The sequence below is a fragment of the Lissotriton vulgaris genome, unplaced genomic scaffold, assembly GCF_964263255.1.
Source record: "Lissotriton vulgaris unplaced genomic scaffold, aLisVul1.2 SCAFFOLD_3346, whole genome shotgun sequence".
NCBI lineage: Eukaryota > Metazoa > Chordata > Amphibia > Caudata > Salamandridae > Lissotriton > Lissotriton vulgaris.
Window position 1 is genome coordinate 170,414 of NW_028242667.1, and position 22,074 is coordinate 192,487.

Here is a 22,074-nt window from a genome sequence, read left to right on the forward strand (position 1 = left end):
CCTGATCTTTCGGTCCCTGGGCCAACCTGTGCTACAGATGTATGTTACATGACTAAAACATGTGACTACAGGTAGCTGTTCAAACAATTCAATCATGTTTGCCCTGAAGAAATAGTCATTGCTGCAGCTTTCCGACCATATCTGTAACTGCGCAATATCCTGACATATGGCTGTGGGGTGTCTCTCTGCTGGCCAGTTATGGCTTCTGCAGAGTGCCTGAGAAAGGAGATATATTTTGTCCCAGTAATGTTATAGCGAGTTATAAATAAATGGTTACCCTTTGGCCTCTATAGCCGCCTCTTTTTCTGCTCCATCCTGTAAATCGGATGTAGCTCTTAACATTCTCCTGGTACCCTGATCCAGATCCAGTATATGTAAAGTGTGAACTACTCACCCCTACGGTTCTAAAGGCACTGGGGGCTATCGTGGAAATTAAGTGAGCTAGTGTCCAGAGTCACATGTTGCTGAGCTAAGCTGCCGCCGGAGTTGGGGATCAAACCGTGAACCCTGTGCTCCAAAGGCAGCTGCTCTGGCCGCTGCACCACACCTCTCCACTCTTGAAATTGCCTGAATAGTCTCCTCTTTCAATTATTTTCTGAGTGCATCTTTTTAACTAACTCTTGCTTTTAAGCAGCCCTGTACTAACAATCTCCTATACTGTAAGAGAGAAAGACCACAGCTGAGGTTGCAGCTGTAGCATCATATTAGATTTTACTTTTATTTGAGTTCCTCTGTTTGCAATGCCCCCCATGACCTCTCAACATGAGGTCACTCAGGTGACATATTGGCCTGGTCAATCATCTCTCCAAATGCTCCTCCTTTTAACAGGTAGACAGTAACTTTGAACTAGGGCTTCCTGGGTGAGGAATCTACTGATTTTTCTGATGCGGTGAAGGTGGAAAAAGCATACCCACATCACGGATTTAACTTGAGGTCTCATGGAGAGATCTTAACTGATGGTTACTCCTAGGCTCTTAACCGAGTTGACCGGGCAAGGTGCACTACCCAGTGAGTGCGGCCAGAAATTAGAGTTCCAGGGGTTTCCCGGAGGCCCAGTGAGAACCAGCTCAGTCTTGTCCGGGTTTAGCTTGAGCCGGTTAGCGTTCATCCAACTGCTGATGTACGTCATGGTCGACTGAACGTTCTCAATGGAGGAGGGAGAGGAGTCAATATTAAAGATGAGCTGGAGGTCATCCGTGTAATTGAAGATGACAGCCGGTCTTTTCTGCAATTCGGAGATGAGGGGAAGCATGTAAAGATTAAACAACAGCGGGGAGTAAGGACCCCTTTGTTGTGTGTGTCCTGCACTCTGATCCCCCTTCCTTAGTGACTCTCTTCCCAGCTGCTGGAGTCGGCACTCTTAATCTGATTCTAGCATGGCCACAAAATCCAATTTGTGCTGCTCCCATCACCGTCACAGATTTGAGTTTGTACCGCGACCAGCTCCATACTAAACAGAATACACATTTAGCCCTATAGGCCAGTTAATCAGCATGCTTTGGATTCTTAAATTCCATTGGGTTCCTATGTACCTCATGACATTTTTTCAATTTCTTTACTTTTCTTACAATCGTGGATCCCACGCATTGGCTTTAAACATCTCAAGCTAAAGCGTGGGATGCCGCGATTGCTTAAAAAATAAATAAATAGAAAAACTAACATTTGCAATGCAATTATTCTCACATTACTAGAGTTTGAGCTATTGGCGTTGCATTATTATTTGCAACGTCAATAGCTCAAATTTTCAGTAATGTGAGATCTATTGCATTGCAAATGCTTGTTAATACACTGCAAACAGATGACAACAATGTATCCAGATGCATGCTTTTTCATTCAGCTGCAATATTGTCTGCTTTTCTTCATCTTGTGCTTTGTTTTTTCCCCAGATCTTCATTTTTTCATTGAAAAACAACACAATGCACTGTGATTATGGAAAAGTCGAATCAGACTCTCTTGGGTGAATTTTTAATTTTGGGATTATCGCAAAATCCTCAGTTTCAAATTCCAATTTTCATTCTCTTCTTACTCATGTATTTATTTACTCTTCTTGGAAACCTTGTCATTATTACATTAATATGCATTGACAAACATCTTCAAAATCCCATGTATTATTTTCTGATTAACTTATCTTTCCTAGATATTGGTTTGACAACGGTCATCATCCCAAAACTGCTGGTGGTCTGCCTGAAAGCCAGGAAATCTGACAAATCCATCAATTTCTCTTCATGCATTCTTCAATTCTATCTTTATGTTTCATTAATCAGCACAGAGTTTTATTTGCTGTCGGTCATGGCCTATGACAGGTACCTTGCAATTTGCAACCCCCTGCGCTATGCATCTATAATGAATAAAAGAGCCATGATTTCATTGACTGTAACATCCTGGACAATAGCCTTTCTTGACACTATACCACATGTTGTTTCGGTATCAAATTTATCCTTCTGTGCATCAAATGAAATCAATCATTTCTTTTGTGATTTTAATGCTCTTCTTAAACTATCCTGTACAGACACATATTTCATAAATATCGCAACTTTAGGAGGAGGTATTCTCGCAGGATTTGGTCCTTTCATCTTAACAATAACTTCCTATGTGCTAATCATTTTAAATATCATGAAAATTCCATCCAACACAGGGAGACAGAAGTTGTTCTCCACATGTTCCTCTCATCTGACTGCAGTTGTTTTGTTCTATGGAAGTGAGCTTGGTGTTTACATGAAACCAACATCTGGTCACTCATTGGACAAAGACAAGCTCTTTGCTGTAATCTATACAGTTGTCATCCCAATGTTGAATCCAATTCTGTACAGTTTGAGAAACAAGGATGTAAAAGGTGCTTTGGAAAAATCTATATGGAAACTAAGGCAGACACACTGCTCTTCATTAATTGAATAGTTCATGTTGTACTTATAGAAAATATTCTTATCTATGGCCATGCCCCAAGTCTTAACAGAGTTTGCTTATAACATTATTACCAAAAGTAAAGCACTATTGAAATTAAATGTGTCTTTTCTTATCAACAAAATAACCTGAGACCAAGAAAATGATGGATACACCTGATCTGCCTCCCAGGGAATTTGAAATCCACTACCCCTCAGACCACCTGGATGGGTCTACCTCAGCGATGGCTTTGCTCTTATTTCTGGCTACACTCAAATAAAAATTCAGCTCTCCTGGGGACATTAGTGGGGTGGTAAACTGGTTCTGCTCCCCAAGGAGATGACATCTTAATAGACATCACTTTAGTTGGTCCCTAGGTCAGTGTTTTCCCTGTTCCATATTTGTCATGTCAATGGACATTTAGTGCCCCACAGACCCCCTTAGTGCACCAGTAAGGGAGCCAAATATTGATTAGAGATCAGGGAGAAATATGCTTTATATCTGGGGACCCTGTTTGAGTCTGGAAATAAACATGGAGCACTTTCAACAGGACTAGGACTATTTTTTATTGGAGTATATAATGCGTTCTTGTTAGCATTTTCCATCCACTTTGATGTCACTTGCTGTGAATTTATCATTGCAAACACTCAGAGACTGTCATGTACTGTCATGTCATCAGATTAACTGTCATATGCTGTCACTTCATGTTATGTCATTCAGGGGGAAAAGCGCATGATGTTGCTTCTGCTATCCATGGCATTCAGGTGAATATTTAGATGCTTCATAAACAAAACAGAATCCACTCAAGAGCAACAGTGATCCCTACAATGGTGGGGAGCACTCAGTGTTTTTTAAAATACCCCTCACACACCAAAAGGACCCTTGGTGTCAGGCTTCATCATCGGGGTTTTCGCACCCCTCTACGGGATGCGGCGTGCTACTACCTATGGCTATGTGGGAGCACTTATACACAGATTAGCGGGCCTATTACGATTGCGTTTTTTCTGCATCCTCCGGGCCGGAGGAAGCCACTGCCTGCCCGGAGGATGCGGAAAAAACGCAGCGGACCCACGAAAGACCCACCGCCACATTAGGATGGCTGGTGGGTCCTGGTTTCCGTCCGCAGCTTTTCTGCCGCGGTTGGCTTACAACTGCAGCGGAAATGCTCTAATATGGTGACGGTGTCTCTCAGACACCGTCAGCCATATTAGGATGGGCTGTTAAAAATGCTTTTCCGCGGCGGGTTTTCTGTCGTGGAAAAGCATGTGTAACTTCACTGCGGGGGCCCGTTGCGGGCCCCCTTGGTGAGAGGGGGTTGGGGGGCACATGGGGGTACCTATGGTACCCCACCTGCATTTGTATGCAGAAATTGGCAGGCACAGCACGGTGCCTGCCGCTTTCTGCATACAAATGCAATGTATGCATTTTTACCATTGCGGCGGATGCAGCTTGAAGCCGCACCCGCCGCAATGGTGAAAATAGAGGATGTGACCGCCAGAGTGGCGGTCACATCCTAATTGCACAGGAGAGAACTCCGCAGGCCATGTGGAGGTTCCCTCCTACTCTATGGTGGCGGATGGACTCAGGTCCGTCCACCATCATAATCGGCCCCTGTGTGTGGTGTGTGTAGGGTGATGCTTTTGTGTGAGTAGTGGGGTTTGGAAAGTAATACGTGATTATTAAAAAATACCTGGCTGTGCGGTAAAAAAAAAAATGGTAATATGCCCCTGGCTGGTATTGTGAAAGAGGTTACTAATGTATAGTGATGTACATTAACCTCGCTAGTGCGTCAACATGAGTCTAAAACTCCTTCTTCAGGATGGGGTTGCGCAAATCCCCACCTTACTCACATGTGATAAAAGTGTATTATACAGAAAAGTGAACTCAACCTTATATTTGTACCTAAGAAATGAAGGCGGGAGCACCCTGTCTGTCATCTCAGCGCTGTTAGACCCCGTTGCATCTTGGTAAACGCAGTTGGTTCGCACTTTCAAGTCGCTGTAGTTTTTAACCATTGTTGGTACTGGCAGTGCAGATATCTCTAGACACTAGTGTTTCAGGGTTTAGCCCATCGTCAGTAGAGAGCATGTCATACTTAGGAACATGAAAAAGTCTTTGGGGGTGCTGAGAAGGAGCCCAGGTCGTCGCAGGTCACAGTACCTATCCGAGGCACACAGGTGCTACACCGAAGAGCTCGTCAGCTCGTCAGCTTGAAGCCAAAGAAAACAGGAAATGAAGGTGGAAGCACCCTGCTTGTCATCTCAGCGCTGTTAGACCCCGTTGCATCTTGGTAAACGCAGTTGGTTCACACTTTCAAGTCGATGTAGTTTTTGACCATTGTGGGAACTTGCAGTGCAGATATCTCTAGACACTAGTGTTTCAGGGTTTAGCCCATCATCAGTAGAGAGCATGTATTACTTAGGAACATGAAAAAAGTCTTTGGGGGTTGCTGAGAAGGAGCCCAGGTCACAGTACCTATCCGAGGCACACAGGTGCTACACCGAAAATCTCGTCAGCTCGTCAGTTTGAAGCCGAAGAAATCATGAAATGAAGGCGGGAGCAACCTGCTTATCATGTCAGTCATTTGTATACAACCCACGACTCACATATACTGCCTTTTGTATATGGAGTTAGTCCCCCATATACCACTGACACATCCATTCACTCACTGACACAGCCATACACATACTCAGTCACCCATACAGCCCCTCACACATACATTCACTAACCCATACAGCCACTGACTCACCCACTCACTCATCCATGCAGGCAGTCACACACCCTAGCATGCACCAACATAGACAGTCAGACACCCATACAGTTGCTCAGATAACCAATCAGTCACCCATACAGCCACTCACGTACCCACTCACAGCCAATTAGACATTAACTGCCAGTCTGATACAAACATTCACACAACCAGTCACTCACCAATACATTCACTGAGACACATAATCACTCACCAATACAGTCAGTCATTCACCCACTGAATCCTTCATACAGGCACTCATATACCCACTTGTTCACCAATAAACCTTGTTACATATATTTTACACGCCTAAACTTTTTTTGAACACTCAAAATCACTGGATGATGCACCAGTGATGTCATTTGTGATGTCATCAGTGAATTCACTGACCATGTCATGAGTGATGTAATACGTGAGGGACGAGTTATAGTTAGCTATAACTGCTGAATTTCTCTGGTTTTATATATGTGAAACTTGATCCTAACTATAACGTCTCTGTAACCTTTGAGTTTTTTTCAGTGATTTGCTAAGGTACTTTTTAATTTTATTTTCTAAATATAACATCTCTGTAACCTTTGATTTTTTCAGTAAATTTCTAAGGTTCTTTTTAATTCTATTTACTTATGATAACGACCCTGTAACCTTTGATGTTTTCTGTGAAAAAAAATATATATATATTTATATCTATATTCACTGAAAAAACCATAGGTTTAAAGGACGTTATAGTTAGAAATTAAAACTTTAAAAAACATTGAAATTTACTGTAAAAACCAAAGGTTTAATTGACGTTATAGTTAGTTGGACATTTCACTCATACAAAACCAGGGAAATTCCACCGTTATAGTTAGTTCACCTAACTATAACTCACGCCCCCACAAGGCACTACTGATGATGTCTCATATTACATCATTCATGACATGGTCAGTGACATCACTGATGACATCACTGATGACATCTCAAATGACATCACAGACGACATCACTGATGACATCATCCAGGGAATGCCTTTTTCTTTAAACTTTAAATATGTATTGTATATATATATATATATATATATATATATATATATATATATATATATATATATATATATATATATATATATTACCTACTGGCGATAGCCAGTAGGTATATATAGTTAGGATTTTTTTCCTATGGGATTTTTGAAAATTCTATGTCGAATAACTTTGGCGTTTAAGGACAGAATTGGCTGAAATTTTCAGGAAAATGGAACATTTTGTTTCTGAGCAGCCCCTGAAAATTTGGGGGGGTTTCGTCAAGGGGGGGCCGAGAAAAAAGGGGGGTCCCAAAACGTGTTTTTCCCATGCAATTTTCCATAGGGCGGTTGGCCTCACTTTTAGCCTGAACGGCTGAATGGATTTACACCAAACTTGGCAAAATTGTAGGGACTGGTAGCCCGATGTGCCTTTGCTATGTCTCAAGATATAGGCTCCAGTGGTTTTTACAAAAATTAACTTTGAAAAATATATATTGGGCTACATTGGGCTATATATATGTTGGAGCCCAAATGTAGCCCAATGTAGCCCAATGTAGCCCAAAGATGGCCACCAGAGACAAAAAAACAAATGTAGCCCAAATATCAGCCAGATGTAGCCCAACTATAGCCCAATGACAGAATGTCCCAGAGTGTTCTAAAGAACAACTAGAGTGCTAACTGTCCTACTTATTACAAAGGTATGGCACACCTGAAGCCATCTTGATTGGAATAAAGTGGTAACTCTTAAAACATTTAATTTAAAAAGGAACAAAATGAGGGGGTTCATTTTGCCATAGAAAGTATGATTAGCGAATATATGACGAAATCCTGCATGTACTATTAGGCCGCAAATTAAAATAACGAAAACTTTTAGAACGAATATGCCTTTAGCATACACTAAACAACTAAACTACCCTAAACCCTAAAACACTACCCCCAGCATGACCCTACACTACACAAACAGTACAACACTACCCTAAACCCTAAAACACTACCCCCAGCATGACCCTACACTACACAAACACTACAACACTACCCTAAACCCTAAAACACTACCTCCAGCATGACCCTACACTACGCAAACACTACCCAAAACCCTAAAACACTACACCCCAGCATGACCCTACACTACGCAAACACTACAACACTACCCTAAACCCTAAAACCCTACCCCCAGCATGACCCTACACTACACAAACACTACAACACAACCCTAAACCCTAAAACACTACCCCCAGCATGACCCTACACTACGCAAACACTACAACACAACCCTAAACCCTAAAACACTACCCCCAGCATGACCCTACACTACACAAACACTACAACACTACCTTAAACCCTAAAACACTACCCCCAGCATGACCCTACGCTACGCAAACACTACAACACTACCCAAAACCCTAAAACACTACACCCCAGCATGACCCTACACTACGCAAACACTACAACACTACCCTAAACCCTAAAACACTACCCCCAGCATGACCCTACGCTACGCAAACACTACAACACTACCCTAAACCCTAAAACACTACCCCCAGCATGACCCTACACTACGCAAACACTACAACACTACCCTAAACCCTAAAACACTACCCCCAGCATGACCCTACACTACGCAAACACTACAACACTAACCAAAACCCTAAAACACTACCCCCAGCATGACCCTACACTACGCAAACACTACAACACTACCCAAAACCCTAAAACACTACCCCCCAGCATGACCCTACACTACGCAAACACTACAACACTACCCAAAACCCTAAAACACTACCCCCCAGCATGGCCCTACACTACGCAAACACTACAACACTACCCAAAACCCTAAAACACTACCCCCAGCATGACCCTACACTACGCAAACACTACAACACTACCCAAAACCCTAAAATACTACACCCCAGCATGACCCTACACTACGCAAACACTACAACACTACCCAAAACCCTAAAACACTACACCCCAGCATGACCCTACACTACGCAAACACTACAACACTACCCAAAACCCTAAAACACTACCCCCAGCATGACCCTACACTACGCAAACACTACAACACTACCCAAAACCCTAAAACACTACCCCCAGCATGACCCTACACTACGCAAACACTACAACACTACCCTAAACCCTAAAATACTACACCCCAGCATGACCCTACACTACGCAAACACTACAACACTACCCAAAACCCTAAAACACTACCCCCAGCATGACCCTACACTACGCAAACACTACAACACTATCCTAAACCCTAAAACACTACGCCCAGCATGACCCTACACTACGCAAACACTACAACACTACCCTAAACCCTAAAACACTAGCCCCAGCATGACCCTACACTACGCAAACACTACAACACAACCCTAAACCCTAAAACACTACCCCCAGCATGACCCTACACTACGCAAACACTACAACACTACCCTAAACCCTAAAACACTACCCCCAGCATGACCCTACACTACGCAAACACTACAACACAACCCTAAACCCTAAAACACTACCCCCAGCATGACCCTACACTAAACAACCACCACAACTCTACACTACACTAACACAACACTACACTACACAACACTACACTACACTACACAATCACTAACCCACGAAAAAATTAACACAAACCCACTTACCTCTCTCGTCATCGTGGTTTTCACAACGCAAATGCATTTACCATACATGCCTTTAAAACGTAATTCTTTGTAAAGGCATGCGCGATAAATGCACATGCGTTTTGAAACAATGCGGGATAATGGTATGCGAGGTCAATGACCTTGCGGGATAATGGTATGCGGACTGAAAGTCTGCGGGATAAAAAATGCGGGAAAATGGCTGCAAACCATGATTAGCAGCAGACTTCCCTGGTGAGCACTAGCTTTACTACCGTGATCTAATGAGCAACTAGAGTGCTAACATTCAGAATTTATGGCAAATGTGTGACACATCTGAATGCCTTCTTGGTAGAACCAAAGTAAACAAGCATTGAAAATGCAATAGATCTCGCCTTTGTTTAAGTTAAAGCCATTCTGTTTGTAATGAGGTGGCTTTTCAGCTTTGCTTTTATTAGTGTTTTTAAAACTTTCATGTAAATAACATGCATATGTATGCATATATGTATATGTATGCATGCATTTATATTTATATAGATATGCAGATTATATATGTTTATATATGTATATTACCTACTGGCGATAGCCAGTGGGTATATATAGTTAGGATTTTTTCTCTATGGGATTTCTGAAAATTCTATGTCTAATAACTTTGGCGTTTGTGAACGGAATTGGCTGAAATTTTCAGGAAAATGGCACATTTTGTTTCTGAGCAGCCCCTGAGAATTTTGGGGGGGGGTTCGTCAAGGGGGGCCGAGAAAAAAGGGGGGTCCCAAAACGCGTTTTTCCCATTCATTTTTCCATAGGGCGGTTGGACTCACTTTTAGCTCGAACGGCTGAATAGATTTACATGAAACTTGGCAAAATTGTAGATATGGTTTGCCCGACGTGCCTTTGCTATGTCTCAATATATGTGCTCCAGTGGATTTTGAGAAATGAACGTTTAAAAAAATATATATATCTGTGACAGCGGTCCGGTTAGCGCCCCGGTTCGCGTACCTGACGCGTAACGGAACTTCGCGAAGCGAAGCTGATTGGCTCTCTGGTGTCTGTCAACATTCTAAACAGTCCGGAGCGGCCGCCATCTTGTCTCTCGGTACGATCGAGAGACAAGATGTGGTGAAAAACGAAGGGGGAAATGAAGGAAAGGGGGCAAGGTAGACCACTCCTGACCCCCTAGGATTGATGAGGGGGATATTAAAGTGCCCCGCGGGGCAAAAAATAATAATTTTTTTTTTTTTGCGATTTTACGCCGTAGAGGCGCGTCCCGGTACGCGAACCGGGCAGCTCACCGGGCAGCTCACCGGGCAGCTCACCGGGCAGCTCACCGGGCAGCTAACCGGGCAGCTAACCGGCAGCGTAGCTGTCAACATTGTAAACAGTCCGGAGCGGCCGCCATCTTGTCTCTCGGTAGGTTCGAGAGACAAGATGTGGTGAAAAAAGAAGGGGGAGATGATCGAAAGGGGGCAAGGTAAACCCCTCCTGACCCCCTAGGATTGATGAGGGGGATATTAAAGTCCCCCGCGATTTTTCGCGGTAGAGGCGCTTCCCGGTACGCGAACCGGGCAGTTAACCGGCAGCGTAACTGGAGTCCGCCATCTTGTGTTTTTGGAGCGTCCGGTTCGCGTACCGGGTAGCGTCCCGGTAAGCATAACAAGGGGAAAACCAAGAGAAACAGTAAAAAAAAAATTAAGGGAATAGATTTCCAGCAAACTTGGCAAAATTGTAGGGACTGTTTGTTTGATGTGCCTTTGCAAGGCCTCAAGATATGTGCACGTGTGGATTTTGTCTAATTAAGGTTAAAAAATATATATATATCTGTAAGAGTGCTCCGGCACGCTTACGTTACGGGTTTTGTTTGCGCTGCAGAGCCGATACGTCACGGTTATTTGATGCGCCATGAGGCGTCTCACGTGGCTACGTGATACGTCACGTAATAAAGAATATATTTTACAGCTATAGATATTAGCTTTTAAAAAACCAATGAAATTCACTGAAAAAACCATAGGTTATAGACCATATATAGTTAGGAATTTGCATTTACAAAACCTTGAAAATTCACTAAAAAAACCATAGGTTAGAGACCATATATAGTTAGCTGGACATTTTATTGACATAAAACCAATGAAATTCCATATATAGTTAGTTGCACTAACTATATATCGCGCACCCGCAATCCACTGCTGATGATGTCACATATTACATCATTCATGACATGGTCAGTGACATCACTGATGACATCACTGATGACATCTCAAATGACATCACTGATGACATCACTGATGACATCTCAAATGACATCACTGATGACATCATGACACACCAATACCAGTTACTACATACGCACTCACTGATTCCTACGTCTACACACACATTCACTCATTCACCCATACAATCACTCATACATACAGTCACTCATTATTACAACACTATCATATGCACTCATACACCTATGCAGACACTCACACACTGCCACTCATCCCTGGAGTTACTCACACACCTAGTCAGTCCTGTAAAGAATCAATCACACTTCCATTTCCTCATCTATACAGTTAAACACAGAACACCATACTTCAGTGACATCACTGATGACATCACTGATGACATCTCAAATGACATCACTGATGACATCTCAAATGACATCACTGATGACATCATGACACACCAATACCAGTTACTACATACGCACTCACTGATTCCTACGTCTACACACACATTCACTCATTCACCCATACAATCACTCATACATACAGTCACTCATTATTACAACACTATCATATGCACTCATACACCTAGTCAGTCCTGTGAAGAATCAATCACACTTCGATTTCCTCATCTATACAGTTAAACACAGAACACCATACTTTTCACACATATACTAACACATACTTACTCTCTTATACAATCACTGATACAAGTACACATTGATATGCACAGAGTCACACACCTCCCAGCCAGCCACACACACACTCAGTCTTCCATACATCCACTCATTCTTCAATATGTAAAACATATTTAAACTTTACAAAAACACACAGACACTAGATGATGTCATTTGAGATGTCATCAGTGATGTCATCAGTGATGTCATTTGAGATGTCATCAGTGATGTCATCAGTGATGTCACTGACCATGTCATGAATGATGTAATATGTGACATCATCAGCAGTGGATTGCGGGTGCGCGATATATAGTTAGTGCAACTAACTATATATGGAATTTCATTGATTTTATGTCAATAAAATGTCCAGCTAACTATATATGGTCTCTAACCTATGGTTTTTTCAGTGAATATATATATATATACACCAAGCTGTATTGAAGAATGAGTGGGTGTATAAGTGTCTGGATGGAGGATTTAGTAGGTGTGTGTCTGCCTGTTTAAGTGAGTGATTGAATGTGTTTTACTGAATGCATGGGTTAGTGACTAAAGTGTGTGAATGTCTGTATTAGTCTGTCTGCAGTGGTATAAGCTGCTGCATGGGTTGCTCAGTAGATACATCAGTGTCTATATGGGTTATTGATTGTTTGCCAGAGTATTTATAAGGATGTCTGACTGTGTGTGTGTCTGCGTCGCTGGTGTGTAACTCTGTGCGTACATGTAACTACATACGTAAAAGGCAGTGTATGTTAGAGTTGAAGTATATAAATGACTATACATCAAAGTCAATGGTTGTGACAGTGGCTGTACAGATGAGTGTGCACTTGTATTAGTGATTGTATAAGAGAGTATTTATGCATTTCTTTCTGTTTGCATAATTGATGTGTTTTGTGTATTTTCAGGTATAGGTTAGTACATGGAAATATGATTGATTCTTTGCCTGACTCACTAGGTGTGTGAGTAACTCTGGTTGAGTGCTGATGTGTGAGTGTCTGTGTAGGTATATGGGTGCATATGTTAGTGTTGTATTGATGAGTGACTGCATGTATGAGTGATTGTATGGGTGAAGGAGTGGATGTATGTGTAGACCTAACAACCAATGACTAGATATGTAGTAAGTTGCATTGGTATGTCTATGGTTTTGAAAAGGGTATTCTGTATTTTGGAGAATGTGTATCAAAGTTTATATTAGGGTGTGAGAAGGTGAATCAGATTGTCACATGGATAATGTCATCAGTGATGTCATTTGAGATGTCATCAGTGATGTCATAAGTGATGTCACTGACCATGTCATGAATGATGTAATATGCGACGTCATTAGCAGTGCGGACAGTTGACTTATATTTAAAATGTGAAAAAGAGAATAATGATAACTGGCAAAAGTATGCATTGTTCATATTTGTAAAAGAAGGTTTTTCATTTCTACGACAGGTTATATGTAAGTACTGCTACAATAAATTAGAGGATAATAAAATGCCTGCTAGAGCTTTACATAACAAGTTAGAACTGGTTCCTATTCAAGAAGCACTTCAAGGTTTAAATAGTTATGAGTCTATTCTTATCCATACAATACATCCATTTCAGGCCATAGTACGTAAGGAGCCAAAGACAGGCAAGTTACTCCCAACAAAGTTGCAAAAAGGTCAAAAAGGTAGAGAAGAATATTTGCCATTAAATGTCAAGTAAAACATTGACACAGTATAGGTAGATAGAGATACAGATAATGACTAGTAATTCCTGTAAATGGTGTGCCTACCAAGAACAAGAAGATATGGCAGGAGTTAGCAGATGCTACCAGAGTTAAAAAAGCAACTTTATATCTAGTATAAAATAACCCTGGGCATAGCTTGCATAGTAGCACTACGTATAGGTACGCGAAGTACACTTCGCACTACGCAAACTACACGTAGCTACGCAAAATGCTGTTTACACTGATTGCACAGTGCCGGAGGCTTGTCCACACTGTGCAAGCAGTGCAAACTGCATCTTGCACAGTGCAAGCGGTTGTTTACTGCCGCTCGAGTAGATTTCTACTCGAGCTGCAGCTTTCTCAACACGGACTGGTAGTTTCTCATCGCGAGCGGTCACGAGCATACGCGACCACACGCAATGAGAAACCTGACTTTCCGTGTTGAGAATCTCGCCGGTAGGTTTATTTTCCATGCTCGCGATCGGCAACTTGATGTTAATGATCGCAAACAAGATAAAACTCTCTCCGGGATGTCATTTTGCTTGCTCGTGGTCACCATCTTGACGTTGAAGATGGCGAGCAATCAAAAACTGACAGCTGCACTACTCTACGCATATTTGCACTGTGCTACGTGCAATTCGTTAGTGAGAAGTAGTGCAAACTTCGCAAACTACGTGAGCATAGTGTAGTGCCTGGCCCAGGATTACTCTGAACACCTCTCTGCAAAGTAGCTCTCTGGCGCATACTGGAGGTACCTGGTGGGCTAGTTGGCCCCCAGGGACCCTCATGATTGAAGAGGAATTAATTCCCCAACTTAAAACCCGCCAGAGAGCGTGTTTGCAGACATGTCATCTCAGGCCCGCCCCCTTCCTTCACGATTGAGCAAACGTGCCCCCTGGTGAGTTGTAAGTTGGGGAATTAATTCCCGTTCAATACTGAAGTTCGCTGAGGGCCAAAAAGCCCACCATGTACCTCCAGTATGCACCAGGGAGCTGCATTGCAGAGAGATGTTCAGAGGCCATGACCCTTTTTACACCTCTCTGCAACGCAGCTCTGTGGCACCTACTGGAGGTACCTAGAAGGCTAGTTTGACCCTAGAGACCCTCAGGATTCAAGGGGACTGAATTTTCCAAATTAAAATGGCCACAGGCCACGTTTATAAAGTGGTGAAGGGAGGGGACGGGGCCTGAGGTGATGTGTGCAAATACGCCCTGTGGTGTGTTTTAAGTTTGGGAAATAATTCCCCTTCAATCCTGAGAGTCCCTGGGGGCCAACTAGCCCATCAGGTGCTTCCAGTAAGCGCCACTGCGCTGCGTTGCCGAGAGGTGGTCCTGGCTGTGCCACTCTTTACACCTCTCTGCAACGGCGCTTACTGGAGGTACCTGGTGGGTTAGTTTGACTCTAGTGACTCTCAGGATTCAAGGGGACTTTATCCCCCAATTTGAAAAAGCCACAGGGCATGTTTGCACACATGTCACCTCAGGCCCCCCCCCCTCCTTTCGCCAGTGTGCAAACGCGCCCTGTGGTGCATTTTAAGAGGTAGTTTTATTCCCCCTGCCCTATTATGTACTAGGGTCTTACGGAGGAGGCCATGGTAATCACAGGGGTACTGCAACGCATAGTGTTCCCTAGTGTATGTAGGTGTTTTCACTGTATTCTAACTGTCTTATAACATAGCACTGGCTCTAGGACTGGTTACTAAATATAAGACGGGCCCCCTGAAATAGCTGTAGGGCAGACTGGCAGGGAATAAATAGATCCAAATTAAAAAAAGGGAAAGGTCTGCCCTATATATTTTAATTTAAGGGCTCATGTAGAGTCCCATCATAGTCAAAAGACAGCACAACTGTGAGCTCACTGACAATCACGGTCACCACGATCAAATTTTTCAACACAACTTCAGAATAAATATATAGTTTTATTTTCATTTTTCACAATATAAATTTGATTTCAGAAACATATAAAAACATCATACTTCAAATGAATGCAGAGCACAGTGATGAAATCACAATATACATAAATACACATCCCCTATGCACCCTCTAATATTTCATTCAAAAACACAGACTCATTCCACTCAAATCAACTGACACATTCCATCCATTCATTCAATTAACAAAATACAAAAACCTCAAGACCCATCGCACACAAATACACTGAGGTAATTCTGCGGTATCCTCTCAGCAGCTTGCTGGGGAGATACCAGATGGTGTAGGCAGCTGAGGTGGTCACCACGCCGACGCGCGTTTCGGTGCCCAGCCCATTCTAAGGCGGCACCTTCATCAGGACATGTATACGAGGGGGAACACAAGGGTGGAACAGTACAGTTTTAAAGCCGTGGTCAGGAAGTCATGGGTCGCACTCCAACTCCACCCACCAGCGGGTGAACCCCAGGAGCATCACGGTAGATGCAGTTTTATAGCGAGTGCGCTATTTTCAAAAGTTTGTGTTTTCAAGCAAGTTTGCAGCACCAACTCTGGACACCGGTGTTTCGGAATTGTTGTTCCTCGTCAGCAGAGTGTAGGTCGGTCAGGGGTTTGCTGTGCAGGCTGCCAAGTATTCTCAGGTTGATACCTCTCAAGGCGCGTGGGTGCGGGATCCGAGCTCGTCAGCTCTTAGCTCGAGGGAGCCATTTAACTGGAAGTCATGGGTCGCACTCCAACTCCACCCACCAGCGGGTGACCCCCAGGAGCATCACGGTAGATGCAGTTTTATAGCGAGTGCGCTATTTTCAAAAGTTCGTGTTTTCAAGCAAGTTTGCAGCACCAACTCTGGACACCGGTGTTTCGGAATTGTTGTTCCTCGTCAGCAGAGTGTAGGTCGGTCAGGGGTTTGCTGTGCAGGCTGCCAAGTATTCTCAGGTTGATACCTCTCAAGGCGCGTGGGTGCGGGATCCAAGCTCGTCAGCTCTTAGCTCGAGGGAGCCATTTAACTGGAAGTCATGGGTCGCACTCCAACTCCACCCACCAGCGGGTGAACCCCAGGAGCATCACGGTAGATGCAGTTTTATAGCGAGTGCGCTATTTTCAAAAGTTCGTGTTTTCAAGCAAGTTTGCAGCACCAACTCTGGACACCGGTGTTTCAGAATTGTTGTTCCTCATCAGCAGAGTGTAGGTCGGTCAGGGGTTTGCTGTGCAGGCTGCCAAGTATTCTCAGGTTGATACCTCTCAAGGCACTTGGGTGCGGGATCCGAGCTCGTCAGCTCTTAGCTCGAGGGAGCCATTTAACTGGAAGTCATGGGTCGCACTCCAACTCCACCCACCAGCGGGGGATTGGTGTCACTACAACGCATGCTTTTACATCGCATGCCTTTACAACGCGGTTTTTACCACGCAGCCCATTACAACGCATAATGCTTTTAGGCGCTGGATAGTAAATTATTTAATTTACGATTCCAACTCCAGTCCCCGTGGATAGCAGGGAAGGTGTTGGATAGTAAATAAATATATTCCCTATCCTAGAGCGCCCCCCAGCGCAATGCGTTGTAATGGTATGCGTTGTAATGGTTGCGATGTAATGGTAGTGCGTTGTAAAAAATGCGTTGTAAGTGATGTTCCCCCCAGCGGGTGAACCCCAGGAGCATCACGGTAGATGCAGTTTTATAGCGAGTGCGCTATTTTCAAAAGTTCGCGTTTTCAAGCAAGTTTGCAGCACCAACTCTGGACACCGGTGTTTCGGAATTGTTGTTCCTCGTCAGCAGAGTGTAGGTCGGTCAGGGGTTTGCTGTGCAGGCTGCCAAGTATTCTCAGGTTGATACATCTCAAGGCGCGTGGGTGCGGGATCCGAGCTCGTCAGCTCTTAGCTCGAGGGAGCCATTTACTGGAAGTCATGGGTCGCACTCCAACTCCACCCACCAGCGGGTGAACCCCAGGAGCATCACGGTAGATGCAGTTTTATAGCGAGTGCGCTATTTTCAAAAGTTCGTGTTTTCAAGCAAGTTTGCAGCACCAACTCTGGACACCGGTGTTTTGGAATTGTTGTTCCTCGTCAGCAGAGTGTAGGTCGGTCAGGGGTTTGCTGTGCAGGCTGCCAAGTATTCTCAGGTTGATACCTCTCAAGGCGCGTGGGTGCGGGATCCGAGCTCGTCAGCTCTTAGCTCGAGGGAGCCATTTAACTGGAAGTCATGGGTCGCACTCCAACTCCACCCACCAGCGGGTGAACCCCAGGAGCATCACGGTAGATGCAGTTTTATAGCAAGTGCGCTATTTTCAAAAGTTCGCGTTTTCAAGCAAGTTTGCAGCACCAACTCTGGACACCGGTGTTTCGGAATTGTTGTTCCTCGTCAGCAGAGCGTAGGTCGGTCAGGGGTTTGCTGTGCAGGCTGCCAAGTATTCTCAGGTTGATACCTCTCAAGGCGTGTGGGTGCGGGATCCGAGCTCGTCAGCTCTTAGCTCGAGGGAGCCATTTAACTGGAAGTCATGGGTCGCACTCCAACTCCACCCACCAGCAGGTGAACCCCAGGAGCATCCCGGCAGATGCAGTTTTATAGCGAGTGCGCTATTTTCAAAAGTTCGTGTTTTCAAGCAAGTTTGCAGCACCAACTCTGGACACCGGTGTTTCGGAATTGTTGTTCCTCGTCAGCAGAGTGTAGGTCGGTCAGGGGTTTGCTGTGCAGGCTGCCAAGTATTCTCAGGTTGATACCTCTCAAGGCGCGTGGGTGCGGGATCCGAGCTCCTCAGCTCTTGGCTCAAGGGAGCCATTTAACTGGAAGTCATGGGTCGCACTCCAACTCCACCCACCAGCGGGTGAACCCCAGGAGCATCACAGTAGATGCAGTTTTATAGCGAGTGCGCTATTTTCAAAAGTTCGTGTTTTCAAGCAAGTTTGCAGCACCAACTCTGGACACCGGTGTTTCGGAATTGTTGTTCCTCGTCAGCAGAGTGTAGGTCAGTCAGGGGTTTGCCGTGCAGGCTGCCAAGTATTCTCAGGTTGATACCTCTCAAGGCGCGTGGGTGCGGGATCGGAGCTCGTCAGCTCTTAGCTCGAGGGAGCCATTTAACTGGAAGTCATGGGTTGCACTCCAACTCCACCCACCAGCGGGTGAACCCCAGGAGCATCACGGTAGATGCAGTTTTATAGCGAGTGCGCTATTTTCAAAAGTTCGTGTTTTCAAGCAAGTTTGCAGCACCAACTCTGGACACCGGTGTTTCGGAATTGTTGTTCCTCGTCAGCAGAGTGTAGGTCGGTCAGGGGTTTGCTGTGCAGGCTGCCAAGTATTCTCAGGTTGATACCTCTCAATGCGCGTGGGTGCGGGATCCGAGCTCGTCAGCTCTTAGCTCGAGGGAGCCATTTAACTGGAAGTCATGGGTCGCACTCCAACTCCACCCACCATCGGGTGAATCCCAGGAGCATCACGGTAGATGCAGTTTTATAGCGAGTGCGCTATTTTCAAAAGTTCGTGTTTTCAAGCAAGTTTGCAGCACCAACTCTGGACACCGGTGTTTCGGAATTGTTGTTCCTCGTCAGCAGAGTGTAGGTCGGTCAGGGGTTTGCTGTGCAGGCTGCCAAGTATTCTCAGGTTGATACATCTCAAGGCGTGTGGGTGCGGGATCCGAGCTCGTCAGCTCTTAGCTCGACGGAGCCATTTAACTGGAAGTCATGGGTCGCACTCCAACTCCACCCACCAGCGGGTGAACCCCAGGAGCATCACGGTAGATGCAGTTTTATAGTGAGTGCGCTATTTTCAAAAGTTCGTGTTTTCAAGCAAGTTTGCAGCACCAACTCTGGACACCGGTGTTTCGGAATTGTTGTTCCTCGTCAGCAGAGTGTAGGTCGGTCAGGGGTTTGCTGTGCAGGCTGCCAAGTATTTTCAGGTTGATACCTCTCAAGGCGCGTGGGTGCGGGATCCGAGCTCGTCAGCTCTTAGCTCGAGGGAGCCATTTAACTGGAAGTCATGGGTCGCACTCCAACTCCACCCACCAGCGGGTGAACCCCAGGAGCATCACGGTAGATGCAGTTTTATAGCGAGTGCGCTATTTTCAAAAGTTCGTGTTTTCAAGCAAGTTTGCAGCACCAACTCTGGACACCGATGTTTCGGAATTGTTGTTCCTCGTTAGCAGAGTGTAGGTCGGTCAGGGGTTTGCTGTGCAGGCTGCCAAATATTCTCAGGTTGATACCTCTCAAGGCGCGTGGGTGCGGGATCCGAGCTCGTCAGCTCTTAGCTCGAGGGAGCCATTTAACTGGAAGTCATGGGTCGCACTCCAACTCCACCCACCAGCGGGTGAACCCCAGGAGCATCACGGTAGATGCAGTTTTATAGCGAGTGCGCTATTTTCAAAAGTTCATGTTTTCAAGCAAGTTTGCAGCACCAACTCTGGACACCGGTGTTTCGGAATTGTTGTTCCTTGTCAGCAGAGTGTAGGTCGGTCAGGGGTTTGCTGTGCAGGCTGCCAAGTATTTTCAGGTTGATACCTCTCAAGGCGCGTGGGTGCGGGATCCGAGCTCGTCAGCTCTTAGCTCGAGGGAGCCATTTAACTGGAAGTCATGGGTCGCACTCCAACTCCACCCACCAGCGGGTGAACCCCAGGAGCATCACGGTAGATGCAGTTTTATAGCGAGTGCGCTATTTTCAAAAGTTCGTGTTTTCAAGCAAGTTTGCAGCACCAACTCTGGACACCGGTGTTTCTGAATTGTTGTTCCTCGTTAGCATAGTGTAGGTCGGTCAGGGGTTTGCTGTGCAGGCTGCCAAGTATTCTCAGGTTGATACCTCTCAAGGCGCGTGGGTGCGGGATCCGAGCTCGTCAGCTCTTAGCTTGAGGGAGCCATTTAACTGGAAGTCATGGGTCGCACTCCAACTCCACCCACCAGCGGGTGAACCCCAGGAGCATCACGGTAGATGCAGTTTTATAGCGAGTGCGCTATTTTCAAAAGTTCGTGTTTTCAAGCAAGTTTGCAGCACCAACTCTGGACACCGGTGTTTCGGAATTGTTGTTCCTCGTCAGCAGAGTGTAGGTCGGTCAGGGGTTTGCTGTGCAGGCTGCCAAGTATTCTCAGGTTGATACCTCTCAAGGCGCGTGGGTGCGGGATCCGAGCTCGTCAGCTCTTAGCTCGAGGGAGCCATTTAACTGGAAGTCATGGGTCGCACTCCAACTCCACCCACCAGCGGGTGAACCCCAGGAGCATCACGGTAGATGCAGTTTTATAGCGAGTGCGCTATTTTCAAAAGTTCGTGTTTTCAAGCAAGTTTGCAGCACCAACTCTGGACACCGGTGTTTCGGAATTGTTGTTCCTCGTCAGCAGAGTGTAGGTCGGTCAGGGGTTTGCTGTGCAGGCTGCCAAGTATTCTCAGGTTGATACCTCTCAAGGCGCGAGGGTGCGGGATCCGAGCTCGTCAGCTCTTAGCTCGAGGGAGCCATTTAACTGGAAGTCATGGGTCGCACTCCAACTCCACCCACCAGCGGGTGAACCCCAGGAGCATCACGGTAGATGCAGTTTTATAGCGAGTGCGCTATTTTCAAAAGTTCGTGTTTTCAAGCAAGTTTGCAGCACCAACTCTAGACACCGGTGTTTCGGAATTGTTGTTCCTCGTCAGCAGAGTGTAGGTCGGTCAGGGGTTTGCTGTGCAGGCTGCCAAGTATTCTCAGGTTGATACCTCTCAAGGCGCGTGGGTGCGGGATCCGAGCTCATCAGCTCTTAGCTCGCGGGAGCCATTTAACTGGAAGTCATGGGTCGCACTCCAACTCCACCCACCAGCGGGTGAACCCCAGCAGCATCAGCGTAGATGCAGTTTTATAGCGAGTGCGTTATTTCCAAAAGTTCGTGTTTTCAAGCAAGTTTGCAGCACCTACTCTGGACACCGGTGTTTCGGAATTGTTGTTCCTCGTCAGCAGAGTGTAGGTCGGTCAGGGGTTTGCTGTGCAGGCTGCCAAGTATTCTCACATTGATACCTCTCAAGGCGCGTGGGTGCGGGATCCGAGCTCGTCAGCTCTTAGCTCGAGGGAGCCATTTAACTGGAAGTCATGGGTCGCACTCCAACTCCACCCACCAGCGGGTAAACCCCAGGGGCATCACGGTAGATGCAGTTTTATAGCGAGTGCGCTATTTTCAAAAGTTCGTGTTTTCAAGCAAGTTTGCAGCACCAACTCTAGACACCGGTGTTTCGGAATTGTTGTTCCTCGTCAGCAGAGTGTTGGTCGGTCAGGGGTTTGCTGTGCAGGCTGCCAAGTATTCTCAGGTTGATACCTCTCAAGGTGCGTGGGTGCGGGATCCGAGCTCGTTAGCTCTTAGCTCGAGGGAGCCATTTAACTGGAAGTC

The 22,074-nt window shown here is 45.4% G+C and overlaps 1 protein-coding gene across 1 annotated transcript; it reads left to right on the top strand.

Annotated features, from left to right (window-relative positions):
• The first annotated feature begins 1,929 nt into the window (after window positions 1-1,929).
• Window positions 1,930-2,895, top strand: LOC147668871 (olfactory receptor 5AR1-like). Its single transcript, XM_086948383.1, has one exon. The coding sequence runs from the start codon at window positions 1,930-1,932 to the stop codon at window positions 2,893-2,895; it is 966 nt and encodes a 321-aa protein (XP_086804509.1).
• The last annotated feature ends 19,179 nt before the right edge of the window (window positions 2,896-22,074 follow it).

Excerpts from the sequence above, each read along its gene's own strand:
- LOC147668871 (XM_086948383.1), top strand. The coding sequence starts at position 1,930 with ATGGAAAAGTCGAATCAGACTCTCTTGGGTGAATTTTTAATTTTGGGA.